General features: G+C 38.4%; 1 protein-coding gene across 16 annotated transcripts; it reads right to left on the bottom strand.

The window, feature by feature from the left end:
- Positions 1–3,119: 3,119 nt before the first annotated feature.
- Positions 3,120–27,716, bottom strand: TRA2A (transformer 2 alpha homolog). Of its 16 annotated transcripts, none has more exons than XM_084974701.1 (10): positions 27,498–27,716; positions 26,907–26,974; positions 16,777–17,077; positions 16,356–16,489; positions 12,525–12,690; positions 11,078–11,266; positions 7,835–7,950; positions 5,625–5,750; positions 4,184–4,251; positions 3,120–4,029 (listed from the first exon to the last, which is right to left on the bottom strand). In XM_084974701.1, exons 5-10 carry the CDS (start codon positions 12,555–12,557, stop codon positions 4,019–4,021), a joined length of 543 nt encoding a protein of 180 aa, XP_084830827.1. In that variant the 5' UTR covers positions 12,558–12,690; positions 16,356–16,489; positions 16,777–17,077; positions 26,907–26,974; positions 27,498–27,716; the 3' UTR covers positions 3,120–4,018. The 16 variants fall into 16 exon arrangements, with proteins under 16 accessions (XP_084830827.1, XP_084830823.1, XP_084830825.1 ...); XM_084974697.1 differs by having other exon boundaries at positions 16,766–17,077; XM_084974699.1 differs by having other exon boundaries at positions 26,885–26,974.

Consider the following 27,716-nt stretch of genomic DNA (forward strand, 5'->3'; position numbering starts at 1 on the left):
ATTCTACTTTATCATTGTTAAGCTCTTACTTTGCCTAATTTATAAATTATATTTTGCTATTTAGGGCTGTACCCACAGCATACGGAAGATCCCAGACTAGGGGTTGAATCGGAATTGCAGCTGCCAGCCTATACCACAGCCACATCAAGACAGGATCCAAGCTGCATCTGAAACTTACACCACAGTTTGGGGCAACGCTGCATCCTTTAACCCACTGAGCAAGGACAGGGATTGAACCTGCTTCCTCATGGATACTAGTTGGGTTCGTTACCGCTGAGCCACGATGGAACTCCTACAATTTAAACCATATCCTAAGTATGTACGTAAAGAAAAAAATATAGTGTATGGTTTGGTACTACCCATGGTTTCTGGCATCCACTGGGAGTCTTGGAATGTACACCCAGGGGCAAAAGGAAAACTATACATACCTAGATTGCACTTCACAGAATCCTCTGAGGACTAATAACTTCCTTAACCAATGAACATCATGCTCAGTTTCCCAACTGGAGAGCCTTTTCAGAATCACTTACAAATGAATGTATAGAATAAGTGAACTTATGTTAAGAATACAGGATTCCACAAGATGAATATTTTGTACCAGTGCTGCAACCTTACTTGTTCCTTAGCTCTTAGCAGTTTTTATCTTACCATACCGGGTTTTCTTTTGTTTGTTTTTTTTTTGTCTTTTTCTAGGGCCGCAACCGAGGCATATGGAGGTTCCTAGGCTAGGGGTCCAATCGGAGCTGTAGCCGCCAGCCTACACCAGAGTCACAGCAATGCAGGATCTGAGCCATGTCTGTGACCTACACCACAGCTCACAGCAACGCCAGATACTTAACCCACTGACCTAGGCGAGGGATCGAACCTGCAACCTCATAGTTCTTAGTCAGATTCGTTAACCACTGAGCCATGACGGGAACTTGGTTTTGAAAATTATTAATTTCATTTTCAAATAATTTTCTGGTGTAGGAGTTCCCATTGTAGCTCAGTAGTCAAGGGTCCAACATTTTCTCTGTGAGTCTGACCCACTGCCTTGCTCACTAGGTTAAAGGATCTAGTGTTGTTATAGCTGTGGTATAGGTAGCAGCTTCGGCTCAGATTCCCCTGGCCTGGGAACATCCATATGCTGCAGGTGTGGCAATTAAAAAAAAAAGATTAATCAGGAACCACTATTGTAAGGAGTTGTAACCAATCACCACCACCATTACCCAAAGTTATTTCTACTCTTGAGTTGAAAAAAACTGTCTTAGATTTTTACTTTAATAGGTGAACCCATTCTCCCTAGCAGTGCCCAGCTCTTGGTTATCATCTTTGTCTTGACTGATTGTCTTCTCCAACATTTCAGGTATTTTACTGCCTTAAGGTGATCACATTTGGTATTCCCTAGACATTCTTCCCCCCATATATCTACCAGGTTTCCTACCTCACCTTCAGATTTTACTCAAATTTCACCTTCTCAGGGAAGCCTTTAAAGACTGTCCTCTATTTATTGTCCTTATGCCTTTTCTCTTCCACTGCTTTTTCTCCGTTAACGTACATGTAACATCTACATGTCTTTAATTATGTTCACTCTCTTCATATGGCTGTCAATTCTCTTCTACATTGTAGCTGACTTTGTAGATGATATGCAGCTTAAATCTTTTTTTTTTTTTAAGGGCCGCATCCGTGGCATATGGAGGTTCCTGGGCTAGGGGTCAAACCTAAGCCATAGCCACTCAACAGAAACGCCAGATCCGAGCCCCATCTGCGACCTACACCATAGCTCATGGAAATGCTGGATCCTTAACCCACTGAGCGAGGCCAGGGACTAAACCTGTGCCCTCATGGATGCTAGTCAGATTCGTTTCTGCTGAGACACACAGGAACTCCCAGCTTAAATCTTTGTAGTGTTATAATCAACAAATTAAGGTTCTCTAGGGTATGATTCTCATTCTTTAAATAACTTAGCTTAAAGAACAAAAATCTTCTAGAGACCGACAAGAGATGGCTTTGCTCTTTGGATAGCCTTTACTGGCAAAAAAATTTTAAAAGACATTTTGGAAGGTTAGCTTTTTAATAAAGATGTCAGGGGTACTTCAATTCCATAGATTCCCCTTGATCTATTATAGAGATCATATCTAATTTTATTCCCATTGCTTTGAAGGAGAAAACAAAGGAGGCTTAAGCTCCTGTAATAAATACCCTTTTATAAAGGTCACCCAAAAAATCATCCACCTCTTCGTTAAAACAGCCTCCCTTTTTATCACATTACCACCATTTAAATGTGTTTCCTACTTACAATGTGGGCTTCTTAAAGAAATGAATTTATCAGAGTTCCTGTTGTGGCTCAGAATTAAACTAGTATCCATAAGGATTTGGGTTCAATCCCTGGCCTCTCTCAGTGGGTTCAAGGACCTAGCACTGCTGCAAGCTGTGGTACAGGTTACAGATACAGCTCAGATCTGGTGCTGCTGTGGCAACAGCGTAGGCTGGCAGCTGCAGCTCTAATTTGACCCCTAGCCCATGAACTTCCATATGCCACAGGTATAGTCCTAAAAAGAAAAAAGAAAACTAAATAAATATTTTTTTATTGTCTTTCAGAAAGTCACAGCGTTTTGTATTTGCTATTAATATCAGTCTAATTTTATTTTATTTTTTTAGGGCCGCACCTGCAACATACGGAGGTTCCCAGGTTAGGGGTTGAATCTTGAGATGCAGCTGGCTATCTATACCACAGCCACAGCAATGCGGGATCCAAGCTGTGCCTGCTACCTACACCACAGCTCAGGGCAATGACGGATCCTTAACCCATTGAGCAAGGCCAGGGATCGAACCCACATCTCCATGGGTATTAGTCGGGTTCATTACTGCTAAGCCACAATGGGAACTCCAATACCATTCTAATTAAAAAAACAAAAAGAAAGAAATGAATTTACCTTTCCTTTAGCACAGTGTTAGGTACACAATACTCTCAATATTTAAAGCTGAACAACAAAAAGGGAGGAAAGAAAAAGGGTTTTTAAAGACTGAAGAAGAGAGAGGTTACACAGGCTTTTTAAGCAGAATGTTAGAAAAAAGGAAATGTAAATAATCAATCTAGTTGTATTATCCTACTGTACCACAATAAAGAGACAGTCCCATTTTCAAAGAAATTAACTTTTATTTGAAAGGAGACTAGTTTTCCCCATACTACTTCTAAAGACGCTATACAACAGCCTGCTTAACCACTGTCCCAATACCAAAATTTCAAACAGCAAAGTATACAACTGCTCTAAATAATAAATAAGGGTTGTCCCTCACTGATTAAACTTCAATAAATTCAACACAAAAAAATCACACTGTACGTTTTTAAGTTTTAACAAATGTATTTTAAATACATGTTTTATAGGAATCCACAGCTCTTAATCTCTAAAAAACGACTAATTTTTATGGTTCAAAAATTCTGTTCTTCAAAAGAAATGACCAACTGTTTTCTCCTATAGCTTCAAACTTTCTACACTCAACTACTTGGCTGCTCCGTGCCACCCCAGACAAACTTGACATGACTGAACTATTTTATGTGTTACTAACTTCCCCAAAAGTAGTTTAAAAAGGAATCTGTAGTAAATGTAGATCTCTAATACCATGTCTAATACAATATCTAACACAAAAGAAGTTTTAAAAAGATCACGTCTTTCCTCATTTGATTAGCCAGGAGTTAATTTTCCATAAAAGCAAAAACAAAACAAAACAAAACAATCCCCCCCCCCAAACAAACAAAATGTCCAAAGCATAACACTGGGGGTTCCTTTTTTACTGGAGATGTTTAACTACTCAAAATAATGACAACTATTACATCTTTAAGAATATAATAAAAGGGGTGGTAAACAGCAATACAACTGACAAAGTGTAGATCCTAAATAAACCAAAGATCTTTTAAGGGTTCTTCTTGAAGTATGAAGGATTAGAAGCTCGGGGAAATCCAGAATTAAAAACAGAGATAGAGGAAAAGAAGAAAATAAAGAGATAAAGATGTCCTCAATTGCAATTGTTCTGTTTATCAATAGCGTCCTGCAAAAGAGCAAAAAAAAATTTTTTTAAGTCAAATAACAATTGTAACTTAACTGGTCTAATATTTTCCCAACTAGTAACAGTCACCATATTCCACCAATTTCCTAAAATAAACCATTTATTAGAAATGCTACAAGAGCAAAAGTATACCTACTTGGGCTGTAGGAACGAGATCTTGATCGTGATCTGTATCGACTATAGTAAGGAGAAGGTGATCTTCTTCTGTAGGAAATAAAAGATTCCTTAGAATATCACATTATCACTACACCAAGGCATCATTCAAAATAATAATGGACCCAAGATGATAGCTATTAGGTTTTCTATGTGCCAATGATACTAAAACAGTATTGGCAAACACAGATAATTAACTTTTTCTTAGTCTTAAGAAAGTGATTTTTTCCAACTTTCTTAAAAGAGCATCGTATAAAATCTATTTTAAATATTTTTATTAATACATATTAAGCATAAATTAAAAGTGCCAAATAGTACTTCTATCATCTAATTTAGAACAGAAACCAGAAATAAAAACAAAAATAAACCAACAGGACCTAATCAAACACACAAGCTTTTGCACAACAAAGGAAACCATTAAAAACAAAAACAAAAAGACAACCTACAGAATGGGAGAAATGTGTTTCAAACAATGCAACTGACAAGTGATTACTCTCCAAAATATACAAACAATTCATACAACTCAAAAGGAAAAAAACCAAACAACCCAACTGAAAAATGGGCAGAAGACCTGAATAGACATTTCTCCAAAGAAGACATACATATGTCCAAGAGCCACAAGAAAAAATGCTCAACATCACTAATTATTAGAGAAATGCAAACCAAAACTATAATGAGGTACCACTTCATACCAGTCAGAATGGCCATCATTAGTAAGTCTACAAATAACAAATGCTGGAGAGGGTGTGGATTAAAGGGAACCCTCTTACACTGTGGTGGGAATGTAAACTGGTGCAACCATTATAGATAACAGTAAGGAGGTTCCTCAGAAAACTAAATATAGAACTATCAGCAATCCCACTCCTAGGCATATATCCTTAAACCTAAATGTCCATCGACAGATGAATGGATTAAGATGTGGTACATGTACACAATGGAAGACCACACAGTCATAAAAAGAACAAAATAATGCCATATGTAGCAACGTGGATGGAACTAGAGACTCTTATACTAAATGAGGTCAGAAAGAGAAAGACAAATACCATATGATATTACTTGTATCTGGAATCTAATATATGGCACAACCGAACCTATCTACAGAAAAGAAACAAACTCAGGGACATGGAGAACAGACTTGTGGTTGGCGAAGGGGAGAGAGGGAGATGGACTGGGAGTTTGGGGTTAGTAGCTGCAAATGATAGCATTTGGAGTGGATAAACAATGAGATCCTGCTGTATAGCATAGGAAATTATATCTAATCACTTGCGATGGAACATGATGGAGGATAATGTGAGAAAAGGAATATCTATATCTATATATCTATGACCGGGTCACTTTATTGTACAGCAGAAATTGACACAACATTGTAAATCAACTGTAATAATAATAAAAGAAACAACAGATATCAGAAATTAAAGCATTACCTGTACCGGTAATCATAGTCTTCATATCTGTCATACCCACGATCATATCCTCTATCATAGTAAGAATCTCGACGTCTGCCACCACCTCCACCTCCACCACCACCTCCACCGCCGCCACCACCACTACTACAGAAAAATGTGAAAATTCTACATCAATGTGAATGATTATTTTCCAGTATTGTTTAATATAAAATCATACTTAAAATAAAATGGAAGAAGGGAGATAAGAATTAACCTTGTCATGCCAATTACCTCCATGTCTCACTTTGCTAACTCCCACGGTATTCTGCTTTGGCTTCATATTAATAATATGAATAACCAGAAGTGATTTCACAAAACTCTCCAAACTAAGAAATGCTTTTCTATCAATGCGCTACCCAAATCAGGAGGACCTTTTCAATAAGGTGAAAAAAGCATCGTGCTGGCAAATAATATCAAAATGCTAAGATGTATATCCCATGGCTTATTCAAAAGTAGTTAATAAACATCAAGAATTTAAAAAGTAACTGGAGTTCCTGTTGTGGCTCAGCGGTTAACAAACCCTACTAGCATCAATGAGGACGAGGGTTCGATCGCTGGCTTCACTCAGTGGGTTAAGGATCCAGCACTGCTGTGAGCTGCGGTGTAGGTTGCAGATGTGGCTCGGATCTGGCATTGCTATTGCTGTGGCATAGGCCAGCAGCTGTGGCTCCAATTCGACCTCTAGCCTGGGAACTTCCATATGCCGAGGGTGTGGCCCTAAAAAGACAAAAAAAAAAAAAAAAAAAAAAAAAAGTAACCAACTCTGAATACCAAGGGAAATTAACTAAATTGAGGTCCATCAAGACAATTTTGAGGTTTCTAGTATTCCAACCTTTGACAGTTAATTTAAACTCCAAGCCTCTTTTCTCCTGCTGTTTTCCCAATTCCTAATCACTGAAACATTATTTTCACTTTAGTTTTCAGTAGATTGTCCTTGTCAAAGCCTATGTTTTTCCAAGAAGCTTCACATTAAAGTCTATATTCCTTCTTTCATTCTTAAGAAATACTGCCTTTGGTTCTGTTATATTTTAAAACTTTTATAAAAAGTCTCTACTTAATGTATTTTACACAATGTGAAAGCTGGATTTTTAAAAATCATTAGTATCAGTAAAAACCTTCCTTATACAGAGGAACTTCCAAGGTCACATAAGAATACAAAGAGAATATTTAAAAGTACATGATATAGGAGTTCCCGTCGTGGCGCAGTGGTTAACGAATCCGACTAGGAACCATGAGGTTGCGGGTTCGGTCCCTGCCCTTGCTCAGTGGGTTAACGATCCGGCGTTGCCGTGAGCTGTGGTGTAGTTTGCAGACGCGGCTCGGATCCCGCGTTGCTGTGGCTCTGGTGTAGGCCGGTGGCTACAGCTCCGATTCAACCCCTAGCCTGGGAACCTCCATATGCCGCGGGAGCGGCCCAAGAAATAGCAACAACAACAACAACAACAAAAGACAAAAAGACAAAAGACAAAAAAAAAAAAAAAAAAAAAAAAAAAGTACATGATATAAAATTAAATAAAAATGCATGATACTTTCCTAACATTTAATAGTTTCTATTTGTATAGTGTAAGAGGTAGGAATGCACATCAATAGCTTTAATTTGTCCCTCTGCTCAAATACATGTATAACAAATATACATATATATAAAGAAATAAAGTATATCCAAACACTTGTGATTGAACATGATGTGGGAAAAAGAATGAATGTGTAACTGGGTCATTTTGCTGTATAGGAGAAATTGACAAAACACGAAATCAACTATAATAAAAATTTTCATAAAAAGAAAAAAGAAATAAAGTGACTCAAATAATATATTTAAATTAAATAACTTCCAATTTTCATTATAGGAAAAAAATCATTTTTATCTTTTTTTAGGGCTGCACCAATGGCACGTGGAAGTTCCCAAGGCTAGGGGGTCTAATTGGAGCTGTGGCCCTGGTCTATGCCACGCCACAGAAATGCCAGATCTGAGCCGTGTCTGCAACCTACACCACAGCTCATGGCAACGCCGGATCCTTAACCGAGTGAGGCCAAGGATCGAACCTGCGTCCTCAAGGATGCTAGTTAAGATTTGTTTCTGCTGAGCCATGACGGGAACTCCCATTTTTATCTTTTGATTAATCAAAATTATGCATACATTTCTGGTGGATTTCTGGCTCTTACAATTCAGCTTAGGAAACCTGAAAACTTACTGAGTTGGTCTGCCCATGTATATGCCTGGGGTAGGTGTATGTGCTCTTTTGGTGATGGAATAATCTACACGAATTCTTCTACCATCCAGCTCCATTCCATTAGCCCTTTCCATAGCCTATAAAGAAGAATAGGCACAGAAAGTCATTCAGCAAGGAGAAACTATCACAACTGCAACAAATTTAACACATTTTTCCATTTCAAATTTCAAAAATTGAAATCTTCTAAACACTTTTTCAAGTTAACAAGGGCTAGGATTTTGCATGTTAAGCTCTTGCTACGTGAATTTCATTAAGTATTAAGTTGTCAAAGTGTACATGGACCCTTAGGTAGGCCTGTGCTGAAAGACTGGGACAGTGAGAGCCATAAAGAAAGAACCATACAATTCAGGGAAGCCTGTATAACTCTGAGACTGCAGTAACTAGCTTCAGTCAGAGCAACTCAAAGCAGAAATTGCAATTTAGCTGATGATGGCAAACTAGTCAAGCCATCCCTTATAATACACTGCCACCTAGTGAATTTCAAATATAAAGGAACTTTAAAATCTGCCAGCAAGTGCTCCCTATCTTTTTATCTGTGCTCACATTCCCTATCAGTTTGTCCTTTGACAATAATACCAAATGCAGTAACAAATGCAACCACTTTAACACATTTTAACAAGTTCCTTGGGACAAAGTAAAGTTGCTATTTTAATTTTGTTTTATCCAGAAATAAATCTAAGGTGGGAGGGGTTAGGGATGTCAAAAGACTTGACAAACAAGTTTCATATGTAAAAAGTTTTTTTAGTTTGAGCCTTGTCCTGGGAACTTGTGCATGCCCTGGGTGTGGCCAAAACATTTTTGTTTGTTTATCTTTTTAGGGCCACACATGCGGCATATGCAGGGAGTTCCTAGGTTATTTATTTGCCAAAACACTTTTGTCTGTCTTTTTAGGGCCGCACCTGCGGCATATGGAGATTCCCAGGCTAGGGGTCCAATCTGAGCTGTAGCAGCCGGTCTACACCATAGCCACCGCAACACAGGATCCGAGCCAAGTCTGCAACCTTAACCATGCTCATGGCAAATGCTGAATCCTTAACCCATTGAGTGAGGCCAGGGATCAAACCCACATCCCCAGAAATGCCAATCTGGTTTGTTAACCACTGAGCCATGATGGGAACTCCACATTTTTATTTATTTATTTATTTATTTATTTTTATCTTTTTAGGGCCACACCTGTGGCATATGGAGGTTCCCAGGCTAGGGGTCCAATTGGAGCTGTAGCCACCAGCCTACACCACAGGCAGAGCAACATGCGATCCAAGCCGTGTCCATGACCTACACCACAGCTCAGGGCAACACTGGATCCTTAACCCACTGAGTGAGGCCAGGGATCAAATCCATGTCCTCAATGGATGCTATTTGGATTTGTTAACCGCTGAGTCACTGGAGAACTTCCCCACATTTTTACTTTTAAATTGTGATACTGTTTCCTCTTTGCAACTTTCACTTAAGGCCAGATATCCTGGTATTTCTAAGTTCACACCTTAATCCTTTGAGAACAGGAGTAAACAAATCACAAATATTTAACAGTAAACAAAATACTACTGTGTCTATTAGAATGTCTATAAATGCCTTCAACTCAGAGCATTATTTTATTTAGAATTATCCATGGTTGGAGTTCCCATCATGGCGCACTGGAAACAAATCCAACTAGGAACCATGAGGTTGCCGGTTTGATCCCTGGCCTCACTCAGTGGGTTAAGGATCCAGTGTTGCCATGAGCTGTGGCGTAGGTCGAAGACATGGCTCAGATCCTGCATTGCTGTGGTTGGTTGTGGTGTAGACCGGCAGCTGTAGTTCAGATCAGACCCCTAAGCCTGGGAACTTCTACAGGCTGCGGGTGTGGCCCTAAAAGCCAAAAAATTACCGAGGGTTTTTCAACCACATCTCTTTTTAAAAAATTTTTATTTATTTTTATTTTGCTTTTCTTAGGGTCGCACCCATGGCACATGGAGGTTCCCAGGCTAGGGGTCAAATTGGAGCTATAGCCGCTGGCCTACGCCACAACCATAGCAATGCGGGATCAAAGCTGTGTCTGCGACCTACACCACAGCTCACATCAATGCCAGATCCTTAATCCACCGAGCAAAGGCAGGGATGGCAACTGCATCCTCAAGGATACTATTTAGATTTGTTTCCTCTGAGTCACACTGGGAACTCCTATTACAACCTTTTATACTGCAATCAAGCACTGCTGATGCAAACAGCTATAATGTTCTTACTAATGTCGCCAATAAAATGGTGCAAAAAAGAAATGCCAGTACTTGCCACTTCTTTAATGAGCTCCAAAAATTATTTAAAATGGAATTTTGCGACTCAATCACCATGAACTTTTGGTATAGAAAAGGCAAATCTAGTGCTTCCTCTATAATCTATATTACCCATACATTGTATTAGAATAGCCTATTTCCAATCCCTGACATTGTTTAGGATCATTCTGTTAGGGAAATTAAGAATGGCACTAAACAAAAATGAAAAAGTACCAATTCTTTTCATGTACTATTTTTCATCTGTAGTAAAGAATGATACATTAATATTTACAGAATAGAAAAACAAAGCTTTGTATAGATAGGGATCTAATCAGACACTTAGAAAAATTATACAGATTAAATCCAAACACATTTCTTTAAAAAAGTCAATTTAGGGAGTTCCTGCCATGGCTCATCGGAAACAAATCTGACTAGTATCCATGAGGACACAGGTTCCATCCCTGGCCTTGCTCAGTGGGTTAAGGATCTGGTGTTGCTGTGGTGTAGGCCCGTGGCTACAACTCTGATTTGACCCCTAGCCTGGGAACCTCCAAATGCCATGGATGTGGTGCCCTATAAAGACCAAAAAAAAAAAAAAAAAAAAAAAAAGCAGCAATGTAATCATCTGCTTAGAATATGAATAAAGCTTATTCAAAAGAGAACACTCATACACACTTCACCTTTTCCATTAACTCTATCACATAATCTCACTTCACAAGGTCAGGTTTTAATCAGGATATGCCTATACCACAAAGTATTAGCTTTCTAGAAAGTGAAACTGGCCATTCCAATTTTAACACCGAGAGGCAAAGTTTAAATTCTGGCAGAGAATGAATTAGGACAAAATGTTTATGGAATTGAGAGTCTATTAATGAACTTTTAACATTAACTCAAAAGTAAATCGTGCACATCAGAAAAATTTCAAAATGACAAATAATTACAAGAACAAAATTACCTCCTTTGAATCATCTATTCTCTCGAAGTAAACAAAAGCAAATCCTCTTGATCGTCCAGTTCTCTGATCATAAACCACATTGACACCACTCAATGGCCCATATCGGGAAAATACTTCACGAAGATCTCTCTCAGTTGTGTACAAACTGAGGCCAAACACTCCTAGACAAGTGTTGGGATCTGGATTTGCCTGTTGAATAAGGATGTTATTTAATTTAAGCTCTAAACTAAAACACAATTTAAAACACATTGAAGTACTTTTCTTAGAACACCTCACTCAATACACAAAGACTATATTGTTTTGGAATTTCCAGTGTGCCACAGTGGGTTACTGCACAGAGGCTCAGGTCACTAGAGAGGCGTGGGTTAGATCCCCAGTCTGGTGCAGTGGGTTAAAGATCCCGCTTGCATTCCATCCTTGGCTTAGGAACTTGCATATGCCACAGGTGTGGCCACTTTAAAAATAAATAAATAAAAAGCACCTACTGTTTCAAGTCACTTGGAAACAATAATTTAAGACAAAAAAACCAGATGAGTTATGTTTTACAGTTCACAGTACTTTCAGGCCTTCTTTGGAATACACTTTAGGTTGTAGCCTGAGTAAAACTGTCCCTAAGTCTCTAGCCCAATGATTTTCAGAATGTATCCTAATAATACTTCTTTAGTTTAATGCCATATTTCTAGTTTATTCAAATGTTTTATATCCCTTATAGATTTGTCCTTAAACATGACCTGACTTCATCTGCAATTGCTCATTTGATGCCTCCATTTTTATTTTTTAGCAAGGATATTCTTTCTTTCTTTTTTGGCTGTATCTGCAGCATTCAGAAGTCCCCAGGCCAGGGACTGAACCCATGCCGCCGTGACCATGCCTGATCCTTTTAACTACTAGGCCACCACGGAATTCTTGAGGATATCCTTTCAATGGCCCCACAATCCAGATTTGAAAAATTAACTTGTAGATTTCAAAACATCATTAATAGCAGTCTCCAGTTAACAGCAGTTAAAAACAAACCTCAATGTCACATATCCAAAACTCAATTTCCTTACCAATAATATGGTATCCTGCATCACAGAGAGGTTGAGTATTAATGCAATGAGAAACTTCTGCACATTGCTCCATATTAAGTGTTAGCTGTTACTATAACTACAGTTCTTGGTATTTTCTTGCTACCTCACTCCATGCTAAAACTTTTAATCTCAACTATCTTCAACTGAATTCATTTTAAATTCTTGGAACATAACCTCTTTCCCAATTTCAATCTTTTTAACAACTCGTAAGAAAATATACTTGAATATACAAAAAATATTCATATATATAGCTAAGGAAGTTTCTAGAGTACCACTTTTCAATAGAGGTCTCTCATATAAGCAAGATGTTCTGATATGATTACACATAGGGAAAAACAAAATAAATCTTTCACTAACTTATTTAAAAAACCACATACCCTGCTGCCTGTATGTCTTCTCCGGTTAGACATTGGAGAATGACTTCGGCTCCTTCGACGCCGGTATTCTGGTGTATATGACCTACTTCGAGATCGTCTCCTGTGAGAGTGAGAATGGGATCTGGATCGAGTGTATCGTCTGTGAGAATGCCTCCTTGATCTCGACCTTTCAGAGAAATAAATTAAGTAAAAATATTGGAACAAAATGGCTAATGCTATTAAAATTAAAAGCAAATGACACCACATGGAAATGACAGTTTAGGAGTGAGGTGGCCTCCACCTATAGGGAGGAACACATGGGCCACAGTAATGATAGCACTTGGTTTACTAATTCTTTTTAAATTATGACATAATTTACTATCTTAACCATTAACCCCTAATCGCTATCTCCTCGTTGTTCCCAGTCTACCTCTTTCAAATTCATTCTTATCACCATACCTTACAAACATGTTAAGGCTCTGCCTTCTTTAAAACAGAAAAAAACCCAGAGTTCCTGTTGTGGTGCAGTGGAAACAAATCAACTAATATCCATGAGGATGTGGGTTAGATCTCTGGCCTCACTCAGTGGGTGGGGGATCTGACATTGCCATGAGCTGTAGCTCTGATTCCACCCCTAGCCTGGGAACCTCCAAATGCTGTGGTATCACCCTAAAAGGCAGAAAGAAAGAAAGAAAGAAAGAAAGAAAGAAAGAAAGAACGAACACTAGAAAGGAAATTCCTGTTCTGTTTTTTTGTTTTTTAGGGCCATAACTGCAGCATATGGAGGTTCCCAGGCTAGGGGTTGAATCGGAGCTATAGCTGCTTGCCTATACCACAGCCACAGCAATGCAGGATCCTTAATCTGATGAGTGGAGGCCAGGGATCAAACCCACAACCTCATGGTTCCTAGTTGGATTCGTTTCCACTGCGCCAAAACAGGAACTCCAGAAAGGAAATTCTTTAATCTTCTACAACATGATTAAGGACATTTTAAAACATGAATGAGGATGTTATTCTAAGTGAAATAAGTCAGTCATAAGGCAAATATTGCATGATTCTACTTAGATGAGGTACTTGAGAAAAGGTACACAGAAACAGAAAATAAGATGGTTGTCAGGGTTGGGAGGAGAGGAGAATGAGAGTTAACAAATCATCAACTGCCACTACAATGACAATGAAATCATTTGACTATTTTCGATATGGTCCTATATTCTGACTATTAAGTATTATTTCCTTTCTAGTCTTTAACCACCGTGTCACAAGGGAACTCCCAGCTTTCTTTAGCCTGCTGAAATCTAGCATCTGCTGAATTAATTCATCACAACCAAAATGCCCACCTTATCTAATAGGCTCCATGTCTAATAGTCTCCCTTTCTTCAAGCTTTCTATAGCATTTCACCAATCTTTACTGCTGATTCCCTAGTTCGATGCCTGATTATTTCCAATTGCTCACAGTCCTCTTTCTTTCCCTATTAATGCAATGAAAATGTCATTTCTTTGAATTCATAGAATCCATCCTTAACACCCAGACCAGTAATGATGTCACTTAAAATATGCTGTCACTGCAGTGACTCAGGTCTCTGCTCTGTCTTGAGTTCAATCCCCGGCCCAAGAACTTCTGCATGCCACGTGTGTGGCCCGGGTGGGGGGAACACCATGAATTCTACGAGGCATACAATAAATGTTATAAATCCTAAGGGCTGGAAACATTCAACAATAAAGCTGAGAGATTTAATAAGATTTTACTAAGCAGACAGGAGAAAAGTGTTCCAGGAATAGCAAAAGCAAAGGTTCCTTGGCAAGACATAGAGATGTGATTGATTAGACAACTGCAAAACATAATCTGCTAGAAAGTAGTTAAAACGAAAAGGAATGGACGAGGACAACAAATCAAGCTAAGAATACAGCTTTATTGAAAGGAGACAAACTATTCTGGGTGGGAATGAAAACAATAATATGAATGGCCTAAAAGAAACTAATGAGTTCCTGTTGCGGCTCAGCAGTTTTAGGACCCTATGTTGTCTCTGGGAGGATGCAGGTTTGATCCCTGGCCTTGCTCAGTACGCTAAGGATCCTTGGATCGCAGATAGAGCTCAGATCTGGTGTTGCTACGATTGTGGCGTGAGCTGCAGCTGTAGCTCCATTTTGACTTCTGGCCCAGGAACTTCCATAAACTGCAAGTGTGGCCTTAGAAAGAAAAAAATCATGGGGTGGGGAGAGGCAGGGGAGATAAAACTTGGTATAATACCACACAGAAAGTTTCCACTGTGGCTCAGGAGGTTAAGAACCTGACCAGTATCCATGAGGATGAGAGTTTGCTCCCTGGCCTCACTCAGTGGGTAAAGGATCGGGCATTGCCACGAGCTGCGAGTAGGTCGCTGATGTGGCTCAGATCTTGGGTGGATGTGGTATAAGCCTGCAGCTTCAGCCTTGATTCAACCCTTAGCTTGGGAACTTCCATATGGCGTACCCACGGACCTAAAAAGACAAAACAAAACCCAAACAGGTTTTCCCCATTTTTCTTAGCACTAATTTTAGCTTCAATTTAAATAAAAAACATGGGGAGTTCCTGTCATGGCTCAGCAGTAATGAACCTGACTAGTAACCATGAGGACGTGGGTTTGATCCCTGGCTTCACTCAGTGGGTTAAGGATCCGGCGTTGTCATGAGCTGTGGTAGAGGTCAGAGATGAGGCTTGGATCCTGAGTTGCTGTGGCTGCAGTGTAGGCCTGCATCTACAGCTCTGATTTAACCCCTAGCCTGGGAACTTCCATATGCCATGGGTGCGGCCCAAAAAAAACCCAAAAACTAAAATAAATAAAAATAAACCAACATTAATAAGATAAGCTGTCACATAAATACAAAGTATGTATCAAGTTACATTTAAATGCAGCTGGCTTTATGTGTGGAGCACTGACTGTACGTCATTTTAAAAAGATGGTTAGCTCTTTTTAAAAAATATACTGATTGATTTTTCTTTTTGGTTGCACCTGCAGCAGCAACCGTATCAGATCCTTAATCCACTGTGTCACCAGGGAACTCCAGAACCATGCCATTTTTTTGGCCCCAAATGTGGCATGTGAATGTTCCCAGGCAAGGGATTGAACAAGTGCCACAGTTGTGGCCTGTGCCACAGGTGCAGCAACACTGCATCCTTAAACTGCCACACAAGAACTTCCCTATGCCATTTTATATAAGGGACTTGAGCATCCTTGGATTCTCTATCCGCAGGAGAACCACTCCTCCCCCGACAGATACTGAAGGAGGACTACAGTAATAAAGTGATGGTTAACACTTAAAACCTTTCAAGACTGCTTACTTTTTCTATAAATCAGACAGCAATAAATATTATAAAAACATTAAGAGTAGGGGAATAAAGGAGTTCTCTTGGGGTGCAGTCGCTTGGGTTGCTGTCGTGGCGTGGGTTCAGTCCCTGGTCTGGGGAACTTTACATGCCACAGAGCCACAAAAAAAAAAAAAAAAAAAAAAAAGTAAGGGAATAAAGAGTGTCCGTAGTATTTAATGTTCTCCAGTGACACGTGAATAGAGGACTAAATCAAGGGATGTGAGAATATCTGAGGGAAGAGAATTCTAGGCTGAAGGCAGTAAGTGCAAAAGTCCTAAAATAAGGAGTTCCTGGACAAAGGTTCAATCCCAGGCTGGACATAGTGGGTTAAAAATCTGGTGTTGCTGCTGTGGCATAGGTTGCAACTGCGTTTGGATCTGATCCCCGGCCAGGGAACTCCATATGCTGAGGAGTGGCCAAAGAAGAAAAATACATAAATAAAATTTAACCTAAAAAATCCAATAAAAGCATTTTAAACATACTTACATATTTTTAAACACACTCACCTGGATTTTGATCTTGATCGAGAATGGGATTCAGAGTGTTTGGAAACCCTTGATGGACTACGAGATCCTGACCTGCTCTCCGATTTTACACGAGCAGGAGTTCCCGTTGGAGATTTTGACTGAGAGCGAGACTCCTAACAAAGAAGACAGTATTACAAATGGCACTGGTCACGTAGATGCCTAACACCTAACATTTAAAGTACCGTAATTATTTATATTGATTGCTCCTGAAAAACAAATGGTTAGGCAACACCCTCCAGAAAAAATTTCAGCTCATTAATAACCCATTGTTAATACTGCTGTCCTCAATAATTCCCTACTTGAACCAGATCACCAATTCTCTATTAACTAAGTAATCATGCAAATTCATCTACAACTTGATCATACAGACACTGGAACATAAACCATACATTTACTTAACCTAGGACCCATTCATTCTTCCAGATTCTTTTAATTCTACTTCACTCTTGCTTTCTACTTCTCTTCATTCTTCATTGAGTTTTTCATTTTTCATACTTCGTGTATTCTTCCCCAATTCAAACAATTCAAAATAGCCTTAAAAAAATATTCAAGTGCTTCTATCTGACCAATCTTCTGTTCAATTTTTTCCCCCATTCAATTTTAATTTTCTGATCTTTAATACTTTTCATTAGCCTTCTTTTATCTTGATTTATCTTCCACATTCTTGGAAAAAACTCTTCAATTTCTTCACGAACATTAACCTTAATGGAAAAAGAACATTTAGTATATTTAAGCACGTGGGGATTATAAAACTCTGCTGGAGTTCAGAATGTTATCTACCAAATGGAAAAGCCAGCAGGTAAAGTGTAAATAACTAGTTTATTTAAAAAAAAAGCAATTTTATAATCTTTAAAATTGTTCAAAAGTCTAGTTTCTAACAGTTAGAGAATTTACTGAATTTCCTTGTTTTTACCATACTCTTTACCCTCCTCCCCTTTCAATGTTTCATCCTAGTCCCTAAAATTGAACAATTTTAATATACTTATTTCAAACATAACTAGTATTAACTGTAATTCCCCCCACCTATGTCTTTTCACTAATTTACAACCTGAAGATTCTTAGTGATCTTAAAATAAGCTTTCACTCAGCCATGCTAAGAATAGTTAAAACAAAACATCATGGGCTATCTAAACTTGAACATTAGAGGATATATGCTGAGGTTCAATGAAGTATCTCTCGATTTTGTTTGACCACTATCTTTGCTCAGTTTGACTTTACTAGAAAGATTTGATCTGAAATAAAACAAGAATACTAAAAAAACAAAGGGGAAAAAGAAAGTATGAAATTTAAAAAATTTCCCCTTTGGCTTGTAAATTCTTAGTAGTATATGTATTTTTGCATCTGAGTCATTTTAAAAATTCTATTTTATCCAATGAAATATCCTAATACACATTATGAAATTAATAGCATGATTTCCCCCCATCTCTATTGTTCAAATTTTATGCAGCTATGCATACTTATATAGTCCGTTCTGTGAGTATATCCTTTATCAGAAAATTGACTGGCTATTGAAAAATCTGGATATAAATCAAAACTTTCCAAGTCAATTAAGTTAAAACTGATTAAAAGCTTAGTTTTTTTGGGGGGGGGTCTTTTTTGGGCTGCACCCTCAGAATATGGAAGATGCAAGGCTAGGGGTCAAATCGGAGCTATAGCTGCTGGCCTGCACCACAGCCACAACAGCAAATCCATGCCGAATCCTCGACCTACACCACAGCTTGTGGCAGTGCTGGATCCTTTAACCCACTGCACAAGGCCAGGAACCGAACTTGCATTCTCACGGATACTAGTCAGATTCCTTAACCCTGAGCAACAACAACGGGAACTTTTTTTTTTTAGACAGTTATTCGAAGCACTTATGACCAATGGACAATTTGGTTTCTCTGTCTCCTTAAGCTTTGATTATTAGTGTAAATAACCATCCCAATTTCACACCAATTTTCACTTAGGCCATTAAGACCATCACTCAACTTCCTTAAAGTTTTCCTTCAAGTTTAATGTCAAAAGACTTATTTATCAAGAACAGTACTAATGCTGCTAGGCCTATGTACTTTTTTTTTTCAGATGAAAACAAAACTGAAGTATATTGCTACCTTTCTGCTCAATATCAACTATGCTCATTTATTTACCTACAACAAGTCTTTCACCACATCTCAGATACACTTTAAATTTTTGGACAGATGCCTGGACCAGGGAGAGCAACTTAGGCCTTTTCACTCACTAAAACTGTAAAAGGAGCATATTTACTACTAAAAACAAAAACAAAGTATGGCTAATTTGCTTTAACTGGTCTCATGGCCGCTTCATTAACTAGGCTGGTTTAAGAGTATCTTCCCCTCTCCCTTTCAGCTTTCCTAGTACTTCTATAAAATAGACCCCCAGTATAGATCACCACAGCCCTGTTATACATACAGAAAGTTTTGTGTTCTGTGACACCATAAATCCTTTAATTTTACTAGGATAGCAATCAAACCTTTATATATTAGATTTAAGCCTTCCCTCATAAAAATAATAGTTGAAAATTATTCAACATTGCTAAAAACTACTATTTCTTAGGTATTAATGTAAACAAGGTAACTCCTTAAGAAGTTTAAACTTTAAATCCCATTTCTAACATAGCAACCTACTGGAAAATATTCAGGTTTCCTTTTAGTTAACAAAAGCACTAAGATATGACAGGATATTTTTTTGAAAAGATAACAGCAAATTTTGGGTTTTCTTTTCTTTTTTTTAGGGCCGCACCTGCAGCATATGGCAGTTCCCAGGCTATGGGTCAAATCGGAGCTACAGCTGCTGGCCTACACCACAGCCACAGCAATGCCAGATACTTGATCCACTGGGTGGGGCCAGGGATAGAACCCAAAATCTCATGGATACTAATTGGGTTCCTTTCTGCTGAGCCACAAGGGGAACTCCTCAGCAAATTTCAAAGAAGGCATGCTTTATATTATCCAAGGTGTCACAAATACCTAACCTACTTTGTTGTCTACCCTTCAATTTTTTTTTTTTAATCAGGGGAACCTCAATCTGCATGTATTTCTTCATGGAATCATTCAAGGTTAAGAAAAAGTACTCTTAACTCCCCTTTAATAAATTAATTATTATTATTATTTTGCTTTTTTTAGGGCTGCACTTGCAGCATATAGAAGTTCCCAAGCTAGGGGTCGAATCGGTGCTGAAGCTGCCGGCCTACACCACAGCCACAGCAACGCAGGATCCAAGACCTACATCACAGTTCATGGCAATGCCAGATTCCAGACCCACTAAGCGAGGTCAGGGATTGAACCCGCATCCTCAAGGATACTAGTCGGATTTGTTTCCACTGAGCCATAAAGGGGAACTCCCTCCCCTTTAATTTATAGTTATGAAGATACCAATATTTTAACCTCCACAAACAATTTAGAAATTTAAAAGTCTTAAAAGGCAAATCAGTAACTGTCAGCAAATAACCCAAAGAATAAACTACAACACACAAAACTTTTAATTCTTCATAATTATTTTTACTGTAATACCAAAAAAATGGTCTGTCATTTTAAGAATTGGTAGTTTAATTCTCAAAGACACAAAACGTCATATTAACATTTACCATTTAAAAATAACATTCATCAAAAGCTAACACCAAATAAATGCCATTTTCACTAACTGTGCATTAGAACTGAGGTTTGAGTATCAATAAGCCTTATATGGACAAATGCTAGATTGCCCTTTTCTACTTTTGATTTGCCTTAATTATGAAATAATTTGAACTTTCTCCAGGGAAATTCATACAGCTAATCAGAATTTAGAAAAAGAACTGAAACTGCAAACAGAAAGATAAACTGAAATATTGAGAAGGGGTGTTATCTCTCCTGTTTCTGTAGACACTACACTTAACCTGCTCTTAAAGCTGTCCAGTCAAGGAGTTTAGCAAATTCCTCAGTACCCTCCATTTGGATGCACCAACCATTAAAAATAGTGTTTACCTGACATAGATTAATGATTCACCCAAATCATGCCAGAAATTTCAACAGAAACATAGTTCGACAGGCTTCCAGTCTACCTTACCTACTATAAACCATGAGCCTGGCAGAAAATTCTCACAGTACAACCTGCTTAGTGTCCATTTGTTCTGTAAACTATTCTCTATCAATTAGAAGGCTGTAGTGGTAGCCGAAGGACATAGCCAAAAACAAAGAGGAGCTAACAATGAGTACTCAGAAAGTATTACAGAGACTCCCCACTTCCCTTAGATTATAAAAATTTAGCCCACCTAATCCTTGGGGAAGAGCCTCCTTGTCTGCCTGCCTGAATCTCCCACAAGCATCTATCTTAATAAATCTATTTCTTGCTTATCAAAAAAAGAAAGTACTATAGAGTATCGAATACAAGCAGCTTAAAAACTATTTTTCTTTTCTGTATTAAAATAGTTGTATTTTATACACTGTAAATAACCTCACTAACAATGTACTATTTTTTTAATCATGAAAAAAGCTGACTAAATATGCACATGCTGCTGCAGAACATGAGAACAATTCTAACAGCAAACACTAATTGCAATGTCACTTAATACAGCTAATAGTTAGAGATGGAAAAAAAATCCAAGTAAAATCCATTAAAATAAACCTATATAAATGCTACACTGTGACCCTAATATTATGGCAAAGCAAATTCTGTCCCAAGTACCAGGTTTACACAAATCCAAGTCTATATGAATATAGCATAAGCTTTTTTCTAAAAAAAAAAAAAAAAACAAAAACAAAAAAAAAACGGATTTTTTTTTTTTAGCATAAGCTTTTAATACAAATTTTTTCAAAATATATTTTCCCACTCCTTGGTGAAATTAGAGATTTCCATAGAAATCATCTAGTGTATTTACGTAAATTGTATTTTTTTTGGGGGGGTACTTAAATTATCCAAATAACTATAATATTTATTGTACCAAGAACTTCATTCTTTAGGACTTGTGGGAAACCTTCTGTGTTACTCAATTCTTTCATTTTATATGGTGCTTCTTTTTCAGACTCTCAGGTTTACAAAAGAAATACTCTTACTCTCTAACTCCAATTGCTCATTAACATTAGCTATTTTTATTTAGTCTTTTTAGGGCTGCACCTGCAGCATATGGAAGTTCCCAGGCTAGGGGCTGAACTGGAGCTGCAGCTGTTGGCCTACACCACAGCTACAGCAACACCAGATCCCAGCTAGATCTTTGACCTATACCACAGCTGGTAGCAACGCAAGACCCTTAACCCACTGAGCCACAACCACAACACCCTCATTAGCGTTATTTATTTTTAGGACTGCACCCATGGCACATGGAAGTTCCCAGTTAATCGGAGCTACCACTGCCAGCCTATGCCAGATCTGAGCTGCATACGCAACCTAAACTGCAACTGGCAGCAACTCCAGATGACCCTTAACCCACTGAGTGGGGCCAAGGATTGAGCCTGCATCCTCACGGATACTAGTCGGGTTCACTACGAGCCACAACGGGAACTCCTCATTAACTATTTTTAAGTGATAATTTCCCTTCTCTTAAAAGTCATACCAGCATGCTGCATTCTAAGTGAGATTAAAGTCTTTGTATCAAAAAAGACTCACAGATACTCTAACTTGTATGTTTTTTGTGTAACATATTATTTAGAAATTGGCATTTATACATATATAATCAAATTTAAATTCATGTTACAACTATTAAATTACCTATAAAATTTACAAATCTTCTGTACTAATTTCAAACATGGTTCATAAAATGACCAGCTTATATGCTGTGATCAATTGTAACTCCAAAAAGCTCGTGTCTAAGTGGCAATTTCGAAGGCATAGAAAACTAGTGTAAAAGGACTTAAAGTGGTTTAGCTATATTAGAAACTAAGAGCAACTAAAAACTAAGAACCTTTTACAGAAGTGCCATGGAGTATTTACAAATCTTGAATAAGCAAGATTACAGGACCTCAGTTTTAAGGGAAAAAAACAAGGATAACTGTTCTTCTACCTCACACTGGTCAGGCCTAGTCACTCACACATTTAGTGAAAATCATGAGTTCATAAGGATTATACAAAACTATAAATGGAAGTAACTTAAATGAGGTAGGAAAAAACCACATTTCCTTTTGTTCTTTTCAACTTGTTTTATTTATTTATTTATGTCTTTTTGTCTTTTCTAGGGCCACACCAGTGGCATATGGAGGTTCCCAGGCTAGGGGTCAAATCGGAGCTGTAGTCGCTGGCCTACACCACAGTCACAGCCATGTCAGATCCCAGCTGTGTCTTCGACCTACACCACAGCTCATGGCAACAACGGATCCTTAACCCCCTGAGTGAGGCCAGGGATCGAACCCGAAACCTCTTGGTTCCTAGTCAGATTCGTTAACCACTGAGCTATGATGGGAACTCAAACTTTTTTTTTTTTAAACAGTGTCTATTGATTCTTTTCCCCATCTGATCATTACCATTTTTTCACTTCCACTCTTTCCTACTAAATCTGTTAGGACATGTGAACAAATAATCAGATTCACTCACTGTTTGTGGTCCCTAGGTTAGTTACTTGATGCCTGAATACCCGCTAATGCTATCAAAGAGGTTTTCACTGTTCACAAGTTCTAAAACACTATTATGCTGATTATTCATGACCATTTCACACTTGTTATACTACAAATGTTATATCATGAGTAAATAACTTCAGTTCATTTACAAAACTAAGTCCATGAACAATGTTTACCTGTATTTTTTAATGACTCTCATTCCTAAATATTTAAATCTCTTGATATTCTTTCAGATCTCAAAACAACTTAAACTTATTTTAGGAATGGTACAAATCATAAGAAGGATCTATGACAAATCTATAAAATTACAGTTAGGCATCGTGGATACAATTAGTTGCAGAGCTCCTTTAAAAAATCCCACTTTCTGCTTAGATTGAGCAAATTACTACCCCTCAGTGAGAGAATCTCGTATATAAAAATCTTCCCCCATTTCTGCTATTCTTTAACAAGCTATCTTAATACACACAAATTTAAATTCCAAATCAAAACAGCCAAATTTGTGTTTTGCTCTTTATTTTTATCATACGATTAATCATTTCATATATTAAGAGGGGAACACTGGGAGTCTGTTTTATAATATTCCAGGTATTCAAGAAGCCAGAACAAGCTCTGAATAAAGGAGGAAAGAATAAGGACTATCTTTCCTCTTTATCCTACAAAGCACAGACAATTGTGGAATTATAATAAGACCCTTACATGATAAAAAAAAAAAGTCTTTAACCTCTTTTAAAAACACCAATATAAATTTGTGGGCCATTGTGAAAGAAAAAAATTAGAAACAACTCATTCTTTTTATGAAGATGACATGCAAAACTCATAGTTCAAGTACCAACCTCACTGCCAGCTCCAAAAGACATTTCCTCTTAAGGTTCTGTTAACTTGATATACATGTCACAAACAAATTGCTCATGTTGGCCTATTTTAATGGCACTACTATTCTCCTGGATCCCTTGAAAATGTCTATTCAGTTTAGACCTAATTTTTCATAAGCTCCTACCTTAAATATTTCAAGTGTGCCCTGCTGATCTTCCTGTACCGGTCTCTGTTCTTTGCTAAAATTCACTATGCCATCCAAGAATTAAGAATCCATAGACAGCTCATTAGTGAATACTAGATTAAGTCCAAATTCCTAAAACTAAAATTCGAAATGCTTCAATACCTGACTAGTCAAATCTATCATGTCTCATTACTCTAGCAACCTCACTGTTCCACCCTTACAATGTTCATATTTCCCTAATCATAAGAGCCAATGTACTTTTTCCATACTAAAGCTTTCCCTTTCTCATAGGCACACAAAACTGCTTCAAATTCTTTATTAATTTTATCACATACCACTTCATCATATACTTACTTTTACCCAGATATGAGCTGTCAGTCATCTCAAATCAGACTCCAAGTTCTCTTTCCCTTAAGAACACCTGGCTTTTACTAAAAAGGCAGCAGATGCTCAAAAGTTTTACCTCGAGTAGAAGGCAATTTTGTTGGTTAACTGTCAGTGTTACTTACGACAAAATTTAGTCAATTATATTTTCTTTCCTAAAGGTCTTTTATTCTAGTCCTTTAAAATGCAAGAGATATTAATCTATAATGGAAAAGCAAGCTCCTGTAGCTGTTTTTAGCAAACTCCATAACTGCTCTGAGACACTGAAGTGCAGTGTACTCTTTTCAAAAAAGTAACCAAAAATATACAGCATAGTGTATGTATGAAATGAGCAACGGACTGGTACTTGTAAACAGTCCTATTTCTTCCATGTGTTTCCAGTCTCTAGAAAGTTATCCTCTAATTTTAAGAATCTTTTCAATAAGATAGAGTTAATATGCACTATTAATATTGACTCTGTACACTTAGCAAATGAAATCTGAATACTGACCCATCAATTTTAGTCAATTCTCTATTTCAGTCAAAAAGTTTGAGATACAACAACTACTTAAAACACTTCGGAAAGATCATCTGAAAACACTTTTTTGAGCCTCTCTGAAAGGTTATAACATTTACTATTTATTTATTTAGTTTAGGGCCACCCTCACAGCACATGGAAATTCCCAGGCTAGGGGTTGAATCAGAATTGCAGCTGCTGGCCCATGCCACAGTCACAGCAACGTGGGACCCAAGCAGTGTCTGAGACCTACACACAGCTTGTGGCAACGCTGGATCTTTAACCCACTGAGTAGGGCCAAGGATCAAATCCCGGTCCTCATGGATACTTGTCAGATTGGTTACCGCTAAGTCACAACAGGAACTCCGGTTATTACATTTAGGTACAAAAATACAACAAATGTATTCTATAAAACCTTTTTAAAAAAATTTAAATAAATTTTATTGGACTATAGTTGATTTAGAAAGTTGTGTGAATTTCAAGTGTACAGCACAGTAAATCAGTTAAACATATTTTATAAAATCTTTCTAAACTGCTGGTTTGTGGTTAGCAGATAAAAGATCACTGTAATTTAAAAACTAAAAGCATTGGTGAATATGAAATTGCCTTGAGAATCAAAAAAAGGTACACACTCAGAAAAGTTTCTAGCATTCTTCTAATTCTTCAACCAATTATGAATAAAGACAATTACCTCAACCTACAAAAAAGTAATATAAGTAACAGGTGAACCTATTCATTACTCAATTTGGTTCATTTCATACCTGGGTATCACGTGTGGGGAAAAATTTTTTCTATAACCACAAACGTTGTAAAAGGGGAGGAAAAAGAAGGCAAAAACTTTTTCTCTATTAAAAGAAATTAAGTGCCATGCATTTTAGGTTAAAATTGGGTGGGAACCTTACATGTATTACTTTCTTGGATGGGTAAGGTAACAATCATCAAGAACTTGCTCCTTCCTTAACCTGATGACTAAATAAAATTTTAAAAAAATAAAGGAAAACAAGGTCTCAGATAGTAGTCCTCTTCACTTCTCCACAAACCAAAACAAATACCAACTTCTCGAGATTATAGTGAAGTTAATTTAAGAGGCAGCAAAATTTCTTCCATAGCCACCTAACATTTTCAAAACAAGAAGCAGCTCACAACTATCCCCAAATATCATTACGTGATTTTTAAAAAGTTTTGTTGGGATAATCAATACCACCCATTCTAAAAAATTCAGTAAGCTCAACTATTCCTTTCTATCTATGACCCAGAAATATGACCTAGAGAAACCCAATCTTAAAGGCATTAAAGATAACTTTTTTTGGTTTCCAATCTCAAAAAGAACAAAAGCCTAAATCGACCCTCTGATTTAACTGTCTGGTTCCAGATGCTTATCTTATGAGTTTCTAAAAAAAGACAAAACTCATTCCATCCACACACCTTAAGTGTTTTTTGTTTTCTTTCTTTCTTTTTGCGTTTCCCCTAGTAACCAGAATACCAACACAAGAGCAGAAAAATGCTGCCTGAGGACTTTCTTTTCCGAGTCTTACACTAATTCACTTCCATCAATTTTCACTAAGAAAGTTACTTCGGAAATTTAACCCAATCATCGCTAAATGTTCAGTACATTTAAGCTGAAGATAACCTATCTTTGTGATGTTTATATTTACCGACCCAAAATAATGAAAAACTTTGATCCCTCTTTGCTGGAGGATGGGCTGAGAAGGGAAATGGGAGAGGGTCTGTACTTTGAAGGTATCCTTTTGAGCTGAGAGGATAGCATACACTATTGCAAAAATACTGAGCCATGAAATTTGTTCGGTTATGTAAGATTAAGACAAAAGATTCCCTCTTTTGCTTTTTACCGTCAAAACCTGTCAAGTAGTGGTCAGTGTTTAGACGAAAGGTCATAGGAAGAAAAAGCATTTGAAGTTGAGATATAGAGAAAGAAGAAAAAACCCAACATCAAGGAATCAGAAAAGGCATTATAGCATTTTCACATTCATTGTGCAGTGAAAGGAAAGCAGAAGGGACATTAAGGGAAAAAGGGCTCCTTGCGTAGTTTTCCCCTCACAGCTCTCGTCTTAAGAACGCTTAAGGGTCGGTGCGGTCGTTGACTAACCACTTCATTAGGCTCGTCCCACCTTCAACCTCAAGGCTTTCGCCTTTATAGACGCAACGCCGCCGGTTCCAACAGAGACGCGGCCGCTCACTGCAATAGAGAGCCAAGGAGACACAGGCCCCAGCTAGTCCCACGCCAGCTTCTCCCCGCCCGGACAGCAGCCCCGCGCACTTTCGATCCCGAGACCCTCTACGATGCTCGGGGTCGCCAGCAATGCCACCGCAGGAAGCACCTACCACTATCCGGTCGGAGGGGAACTCCCTGCCGTCTCCTCCCGCCCCACCGCGACGGGGACCCACATCTCGGAACAGAGATAAGGAAGCCTCGGGGTGGGGAAATGGGAGAACGCACCGCGGGGGGAAATCGGACACAGGAGTCCAGGTTATCAGTCAGTCTCCAAAAAGCGGGGTAAGGGGGTTAGCCGTGGTGTTTGGGGCAAGAGTGGAACCCAGAAGCCATCTTGGGATGTGAGGAAGCGACCGCGATGGCTCCAGAGGCTGCTCCCCGCGGGCCCCCACAAGGCTCCCCGCAACCACGCCCGACCGCGCTTGTCCCCGTGAAACCCCGAGCATCGGGCCGCCGCCGAAGACGGCTCCCGCGGCTTTGTACTCACTCTGCCCTCGAAGTTGTTCTCCTCTACATCACTCATGTCGGCCAGGCGCTCCCCAGAACTAAGTAAGAGACAAGTCTCGGCTTGAGGGCCGATGGACTAATCAACCCGCTGACTCGACTGTGGGGAGGAGGAAAGAGTCGGCAACAGCCGTCGCTCGACTCCACTCCCACTCGGTCGCAGGCTCCGGCAAAATGGCGCCCGCGCCGCCAGAAACCTTCT

The sequence above is a fragment of the Sus scrofa genome, chromosome 9, assembly GCF_054392235.1.
Source record: "Sus scrofa isolate SSC_HxYL_T2T_F1_AM1 chromosome 9, Sscrofa_HxYL_maternal_Yorkshire_Landrace_v2.0, whole genome shotgun sequence".
NCBI lineage: Eukaryota > Metazoa > Chordata > Mammalia > Artiodactyla > Suidae > Sus > Sus scrofa.

Excerpts from the sequence above, each read along its gene's own strand:
- TRA2A (XM_005656690.4), bottom strand. The coding sequence starts at position 27,533 with ATGAGTGATGTAGAGGAGAACAACTTCGAGGGCAGA. Across the intron at positions 7,951-11,077 it reads GAATAGATGATTCAAAGGAG|GCTATGGAAAGGGCTAATGG; the intron begins GTAATTTTGTTC and ends TCTTCTTTATAG. Across the intron at positions 5,751-7,834 it reads TACATGGGCAGACCAACTCA|TAGTGGTGGTGGCGGCGGTG; the intron begins GTAAGTTTTCAG and ends ATTTTTCTGTAG.